This window comes from Cariama cristata, unplaced genomic scaffold, assembly GCF_000690535.1.
Source record: "Cariama cristata isolate BGI_N322 unplaced genomic scaffold, ASM69053v1 Scaffold31650, whole genome shotgun sequence".
In the NCBI taxonomy this organism is placed as follows: Eukaryota; Metazoa; Chordata; class Aves; order Cariamiformes; family Cariamidae; genus Cariama; species Cariama cristata.
This window is the reverse complement of record NW_009595762.1, coordinates 1-8,136: the sequence shown is the minus strand read 5'-3', so window position 1 is coordinate 8,136 and position 8,136 is coordinate 1. Positions and strand designations below refer to the sequence as shown.

At 43.5% G+C, this 8,136-nt stretch overlaps 1 protein-coding gene across 1 annotated transcript; it reads right to left on the bottom strand.

Annotated features, from left to right (window-relative positions):
- Window positions 1-2,708: 2,708 nt before the first annotated feature.
- On the bottom strand, window positions 2,709-6,940 carry SLC31A1 (solute carrier family 31 (copper transporter), member 1). Its single transcript, XM_009703358.1, has 4 exons — window positions 6,786-6,940; window positions 4,368-4,440; window positions 3,834-4,002; window positions 2,709-3,183 (listed from the first exon to the last, which is right to left on the bottom strand). Exons 1-4 carry the CDS (start codon window positions 6,897-6,899, stop codon window positions 2,982-2,984), a joined length of 558 nt encoding a protein of 185 aa, XP_009701660.1. The 5' UTR covers window positions 6,900-6,940; the 3' UTR covers window positions 2,709-2,981.
- Between the last annotated feature and the right edge of the window lie 1,196 nt (window positions 6,941-8,136).

Here is an 8,136-nt window from a genome sequence, read left to right as displayed (position 1 = left end):
AAGACTAGCCTGAGCTCTCATTTCTAACTTTGGGTACTGCCCAACGCTCAAACCATTGTTCTTACAGGCTCCTGGAAGGGAGCTGGGGCACCTGCGAGACACTTGGGAGACTTCTGCCCAGGTTCCTGCTCCACAAGCGACCACTGCTAGGTCAGGGTCACGTCCCTCTCTGCACACTGGAGAAAGCTGTGAGCCTCTCTTGTGTAAGCACAGGTAGGAGATGACCCTTTGAAGATCGAGGTACTCATCCTTGGAGGGGAAACAATTTCAAGGGCACAGATGCTACATGTAGAATGAGGCAGAAAAGCTAACGAGAACCGAATTTGTATTGTAAAAGCCACAGCTATTGCCTAATCTCCAAGTCATCCATCTCTGATCACTTGAATCAGATAATTCAAGTCTGTTCACTTGCATACAAGGAAAGGTGGCTAAAAGCAAGAAGATCAGGCCAAACAGAGGTTCTATTTTAGAGAAAGACACAGCAAGAGGTATATGAAGTAACTAGTGTCATCACACAAAGCCACTCGTGACTATACCCTATAATCAGACATCCCTGAAATGACAACAACTCCAGCTCGTTCAAGAGAAACCGATCAGAGCAGCGTTGGCAACACCAGCTCTGAAATCCTTCAGGGATCAAGCCCCCACAGTGTAAAGCTTTCAAAACATAAACCACCATCTCCAGCACTCAACTTGCTTCAATTTTCTCTGACAAACACTAAGATTTCCTCATGGTTCTCTTGCAGGGATGGGCAGGGTCTGTGTTCTGCTCTGAGAGAGGCATGATTGCTTAAAGGGCACAGAAGGTTTTTACCTTCGTGACAGATGCAGAGAGAGGGCATCGGCATGTCCTTCTGCAGTCTGTTACAGACATAACTCCCTTCAAAGATCAGACTGGGGAAGAGCTTTTCCTCTCTCTCATCAGGAGCTGGCTAGAATTTTTTCATGAAAATAACTTTGCCTCTTTCACCCAGATGCAAATTTGCTACAGAAAGCAGCTCTTTAGAAACCTAAGCCTGCTTTTAACTCATCTCCCTTTATTCTGTATTTGCACTGTCCAAAGATGTCCAAATAAATAGCTGGCATCAATCCAGGACAGCTGACTTCAGGTGGTGCAATTCAAGATCCTGGTAGTGGCAGTAACAGATTTCCTGCTGCCTTTCCAAGAGGGTGGTAGGGTGAGGGTGGGCTCTGTGCTGAGGTAGTGGCATCAGCACAGTGAAGAACCCACATACACAGGGATGGGTCTCGCCCTGTAAGGCTTCCGGGCTAAAGAAATGTAATTCCTCTTCACAAAGATGAGCTTTCCTTACACGGCTACTGCTAACAGTGTGACTAGTACCATCTCTGGAAAAAAATAAAAATAAAAAATGCTACTGCATGTGCCCAGATACTTTATCTCTAAAGGATTCCCTGTTCTCATGGCACATCCCAGACATCAGTCCCACCCTGGAAGCTGTGCCTGTTTTTCAGTGCCCTTCTGAAAATCCCACCATCTTCCTTTTCAGCCAGTTACAGGCACAAATTGGGCATTGTGAGTAGAATGAGGATTCCAGCTTCGCAGCATACTCTGCCTGACATTCCCTACAACAAGCAGCAGTTTAATAACGAAGTTTAAAAACACCTCCCTAGAAAACCCAAAGCATGTTCTGGGCATCACACATGCAGTGTGCTGGTTTTGCCTGTGTCACAGCCTGGCTTGACTGTGAAACGTGTAGAGCTCACGGCACTGAACGCGAAGCTCTTTACTGCACTACAACACTTGTCCACCACTGGCACTGATAACTCTTGCACCTCCAAGCTGACATGGTCACAGCATGATTACTAAGACAAAGAGGAGTCATCTGGGTCAAGAATGCTTTTTAATCAGCCCAGGCTGCTCCAGATTTAGTCTGAGAAGAGACCAAAGGCTGCTGTAGTCCTATCTTTTCTTTCTTCTCTTCCCCAAATCTCTCCTTTACAGGAACATGGGTGGTTTCCTTCCTTCATCTCAATCAAGGAATGCCCTCTTCAGACATTTTAGCCTTTAGTGTCATGAAATCATTATTTAGCTCTTGCCTTATTTACAGAGCTACTTTTAGTAAACCCAAAGTCTAGCTCTAGATCCATCCAGATGCAATTCAACATGAAGTAAATGTGGGTTCAATGGTTTATCTAAAATCTTTTTGCCCTGTAAATACGCAATTGTTGTCCTGTGTCTACTCGATGTATTTCCATGATTGGGAAGTGAAAGCAGCCAAACCAAATGCTATCACTTGAAGCTGAGTAAAGCTGCTGGATATATCAGAAGATTAACAACACTCATCATACTGTGATGGGCTTGGAGGCCAGACTCATGTAGATCCCCTGGAGCACGTGGGTCACATACTTAGTCAAAGTACTCCCTTGCCAGGACACACCTGAGTGTGTCTGATGTGCAGTACCAAATCTTCCTCAGAGGCTGAGCTCTTCTGCATCAGAAGGTGTCATTGGCCCCAAAAGCCACAATGCCAGGGCAATCTCCTCCCCTGGCATTATGTACATATTGAAAAACTGTAAAATTAAAATGGCTATTCACACACATAGGCTCCATTGGCAACTTTGATCTTTACCTACTGTTCATAAAACTCTCACAGATGAGCATTTACAATTTAAAAATAAAATGTTTTGGTGTTTTGGGTTTTTTTTGTGAAAAAAGAACAATTTCTACATTTCTGTCAGCCAACTAATTTCAATCACAGCGTAATCTAAGAATAAAGCAAATCCTAGCCAAGAACGGCTACCACGGGACCCTCAAGAGTCAACCCTGCTGCCAGCCTGCAGCAAGGGGGAGCAGCATACCCCAGCTGCTCACATCCCTACAGCCCAAATAGGAACTTGTGGTGAACTCCAGTTGATTTTCTTTATATTGATTTTCTTTCAGTTTAGGAACGATCCAGTCCTCATGACGGCTGCACTTCAAGAGAGCAGTGGGGTAGAGAGGCTTCTGGGCAGCATCCAGGTTAATGGCAGTGCTCTGTGATATCCACAACAACAGCCTTTTTCCAGCTGAAGAAGAAATAGCCCATCCCTGCCCCTGCTGTCACAGCTATGCAGAGGTATCCATTGTACGTCATGAAGATCAGCATGAGGAAGTAACTGACCACAACTTGAATGATGTGCAGTACCGTCTGCAGGAGGTGAGGGAAGCTCAGCATCTGTTGTCTGAGAACACAAAACCCAAAGAACAGTCAGCATCCATGAGACACAGGCCAGAAAATGCACATCCCCAAAGAGAAAACTTAGCTCTTAGGCTGACAGGATGCCAAGGTGGCCAGAGAAGATAAAAAAGCAGGTTGGACATAGACTTCAGCATGCATCTGTCACTTGTAACTGTGTTCTTCCCCACATAGCTGACTGGTAACAAAGAAAGCATGGTACTTTCTGGGAGGACAAAACTTTTAGCTGAGAAACACACTTCTAAAGGCTTATTTTACCTCCTCATCCAATAAACAGAATGGCTTCTTTTCTGAGTAGAGGCTTTGACTACCTGTCAGCAGAAGGTTCCTAAGTCTTTTCTGTTAGAGTCACTGGCTAATTAATTCTGTTCCTGGGAGCTCCCCAAATGTGTTTGTTACTACTCTGGAAAAAGCAAAGCTTATCTGACTCCTTGCTGCTTTCCTCCTTTTGTCCCCTTTCCTAAAGGGTGGCCAAATGACTCAAGCACAGCATCCTCCAGTGTCAAGCAGTGTCCCAATCTGGAGTCAATATACTTTGCCGAGAGTAATACTGGCTGCACAAAGATTTTTCTGTCCCAGTTTTCGCCTTTGTCAGCTGCTGAAGAAATTGGTCTTAGGATGAAGTGAAATTCTTACCCAACAGTTTTGTGCGTCTCCATCAAGATAGTGCCATTGGGACCTGGCACTGGCATGGAGTTGTAGCGAATGTTGACTTGGGATTTTCGGAGTAGACACTCTCGGGCAATCTTAAGGCCTTCATAAAACATGGCCAAGAAGAAGACAGCCACAAAAGCACCAGCCATTTCTGACAAAAAAGGAAACATTATTGTATCCGTGCAACAAAAGATGTTTGCTTCAAAATACGTCAGAGACACTGTATGATTCAACAATGGCGTCACACTGCACAGGCTATGGCTGGGCACTGTGTGCATGCATGCACAGATGGTAAATGTGAATTTCATCCATACACGAATGGGAATTTCACCCAAGAAGTGAAACCAGCAATCACTTTTGCTAATAAGACCAGTCAAATTCTCAAACTATACAAACATCTCCCTTTTTCTTTCACCCCACAGACGCCATTTTAAACAGACTCAACACAGTGTGCCTGCATATTTTGGCATAAATTGCAAACTTTTTTTTTGGAGTGGACAAGACAATTTTACTAACCTCCCGGAGTATTGATTATAAGTCCAGAAAACAGCAATGGCACATTCTGATAGCTGAAGTGGAAAGTCATTGCCTGTCCAAAACAAAGAACATCAAGATGAGCCTGAACAGCTCAACCTGAGATGGAGCTCACAACAAGATTTAGCAAAGGTTTTTGCATTATGACTAGATCATTTCAGTTGGTCACCGGATAGACTCAGAGAAACTCTTCAGTAAATCTAGTGTAACACACACAAGCAAGACATGGCTAAAGATGCTCCAGGTTCCAGTTCCAGTGGGCAGCTCTTAGGCAGTGCCCCTGGGCAGAAAGCACTGTCCTTCCCAGTACCTGCTACAGAAAAGTGCCTTCTCCTTGCTTTTGGAGCTCCTTTTCTCCTCAGCATCAGAAGTAGCAAGGGATTGGGGATGTCTCTGTGGAGCTCATCCTTGCCTCTTCATGACTACTCATGGGCTGGGGTACAGGGCACTTTCTTCTCCCCACCTTGACCTCATATGAGCTCACATGGATAAGGGCTTGTATAGCTGAGTCCTCTGGTCGCATCCTGCACCATGTCAGCAGACCATTCTCTCCCTATAGAACCTCCTAATATCCTATTATAAGTAGAGGCCTAAATACAGGTACAACAAGGAGTATTATATATAAAGCAGGACAACAGCTTCCTGTGGGTAAAAATAAGGGCTCCTGAACCTGCATAGTGAATGCTGTGGGAAGGGGAGACATTAATGATGTCCCGGGCCAGCTGGAGTTCATATAATCTTCCCGTCCAGCTAAACACATTGCAGTTTAGCATGTCTTGACCACAGCTGCACACAGTGTTTTCATATGTAAAGTATTCACTAGAGTAGCTAGAGGAACTTCTCTTTGAACTCCCCTCACTGCTTAATTAAGGTTATTTGCTGAAGATCTGAATTATGATTAATTTCAGCATCCATAAGAATCATCATTCATTCATTACCCTCAGTGCAGAAATTACTATAAAACATCTTTTAGAGAGCACTTCCATTTCTTTAATGAATTTAACATTTTTACATTTAAAACAGAAACCACACAAACCACGGAGCGTTACAGCCTAGTTCCGTAAACCACAGCTGAAACAGAGCCTGTTACTTGGTGCAAGTGAGGAATGGGAATATGCACATATTAAAATGTGTTCAGTCTATTATCTAAGATGTTGTACCTATTTACTTTCTTCCCTGACAGTTTTATCTGCAATGTTAATTCAAAATCTTGTGCGATTAATCACAGTTTTCAGTCGCAGGGTAAGGCAGGGTCCTGTAACCATCCACTGAAGATAAGAGCACTTGACACTTGTAAAGAAACAGCATTTATGTGGAAAGTAACAGATCAGAGAATGCCAATAGTTAGCTGTTAGATTTTATGAAGACCTTCACAAGGACATCAGTGACAATGCTGGACTGCAAGTTCCACTAGCACTACTGGGCTTTGTACTGGGCCATGTTCACAAGGGGGAAGGCTGTTCTGGTCCTCTCTTCTCTTGCTATGAAACTGTTTGCAATATAAGTAGAAGCAGTGATTCTTGATTCCTTCTTCGGAGCACATAGCTGGCAGGCAAACCTTAACTGAAGGCTTGCAAAATATACTCCTGAGTGCATTCTCATTTGAAATGGAAATGCAACGCTTTCTCCTCTCCTTTCAAAGTTTAACCATAAAGAGTCATGTTTTAATAATCTAAAACTTACTCCAAAAGTATTTAGAAAAGGAAGAAAAAGCTGAAAAAGTCCCTAGAACTGGTTACACACACACACAGATCCTACGGTCATCTCCATGGAAACTCGGGCCAAGATCTCTGCAAAGCTTCAGTGACGCCAGCATGCACACGTCTGAACTTGTTTAAATCAAAGTTAGCTAGAACAGCAGGATTCAGGACCTTAACGCTGATGTGACAAAGAGCGCTGGTAGCACTTTGCTCCCCAAACCGAGTGTGCACTTAAAGTTCAGAAGGAAAAGGGCACAGAGGTTGGTTGCCTGCAGGTCAGCACAATCCATCATACTACTGTGCAATCCTCTCAGTGCCAGTTAAGGCTTTTGCTAACACTAACAGCCTGGAGAACTCCATCCATCTCCTTTTCTTGCAGGAAAATGCTTACTTTGCATTTCTGCCTTTAGCTGGCTAGAAAGCAGACACCAAGCTGGCTGCTAGAAAGGTTTTCGCAGGAAAAGACCATTTTGCCAAAGGGTCTGCAGCTCTGAAATACATTTCATGTTGCATATCACCTCAAGCCACTCCTTCATTCCAGAAGAGCCACAATGGGGTCTGTGTTTTACCTGGATTGATTCATGCCTTCCAAAACTAAGTTCAATTTCCAATTATCAAGAGCATAGTCTTTAAGATGACAAGTTACTCTGAATCACAGACAAGAAAAAGCTCTCTGGTTAATTATGACTTTTCCACTTACCATCATCATCATCATGCCAGATTCATGATCATGTCCTGAAGCTGCCATCGAGTGGTGATGTTCAGGAGGATGCGTGGTTGGCAACATGGAGCTGTTCATGTGATCATGAGACATCTTTACAACCGAGATATTCAAAAAGGCACGTAGGAAAGTGGGACCCTGAAAAACAAACAAAGAAACAAAAATAAGAAGCACTTTTTAAAACAGAATATGGTTTCTCTACTTTCTCTAAGCCACTGAGAACTACTGCCTCTGGATACACTTCTGGAGCATCCTCATGGTCCTGCACTCTGCGTACAGAGAACACACAGCAAAGCGAGCAGGACAATTTAAAGGAGGTGTGTCCCTCTGAGCTTTACATCATTGTATTGCTGCACCATCCTAAACATTCTTGCCAGAAAGACAGCCTAATCTGATTGAGGTAGCACATGGGGACAAGTGCTCAGTATAAAGGAACATTTCTTATCTGTAAGAGGAAAAAACCCAAGTCTCTTCTCAATTGCAGGCATGCCAGAGGCAAAAAAGTCTCAAGCCCCATTTTAAATTGCATATACTAAAGGATCAGATTACAATATTTCTCTTAATTGACAGTTATGCATTTTATTGGGAACATGTTTAACAAAGAAATTATGTTAGGTGGTACAAGACCTATTATCAGGCAAAGGTCTGCAATAGCCACAGGCAATCCAATTTCATTTCCATGAGCTTTACATTGTCACATCTCCCCTCTAATCACATTACACACAATGAGAGGAAACACTCAAAAGGCTGCCAGTCCAAATCCCTAACCTGGTTACTGCAAATCAGGTATGTCTGGACACACTACGTTAAAAATACAAATACACCTCGTGGTTAGATGTGGACGTGGCTTCGGCAACTCTGCACCCCAGCACAACGTGGGATGGAACCAGGGACAATTTCTGGTGTGAAATGAAAAGTCACCAGGTGGAAACAGCAACAAGAGAGAAAATAACCTGGGAATACCAGAGAGTCCTGAAACAGCATCCGTCAGCATGACAGAGCCAGGCAAAGGCAACCCTAGCACAGTCAAGGTGAGATGACACTAAAGACAAGCAAGTACCAACACTGCTGTGGTAGACCCCGTCTGGAATACTGTGTACTCTCCCAGTCTCGTCCAGCACTCGAGTAAAACCAACTGAAATAAAAAACAAAGTGCAGATGCTTTATCAAATTAAAGTTTTTTTTTAAAAAAAAAAGAGAGAGAGAGAGGAGATGTACTTCCTTCCAGATAAATCATCAGGAATGTTTACAACTGGGGAAAAAAAGAGCTTTTTAAGCTAAAAGAAAACAGGGTGCTCGAATAGATAGGCACGAACGTATTTAGGTTGAA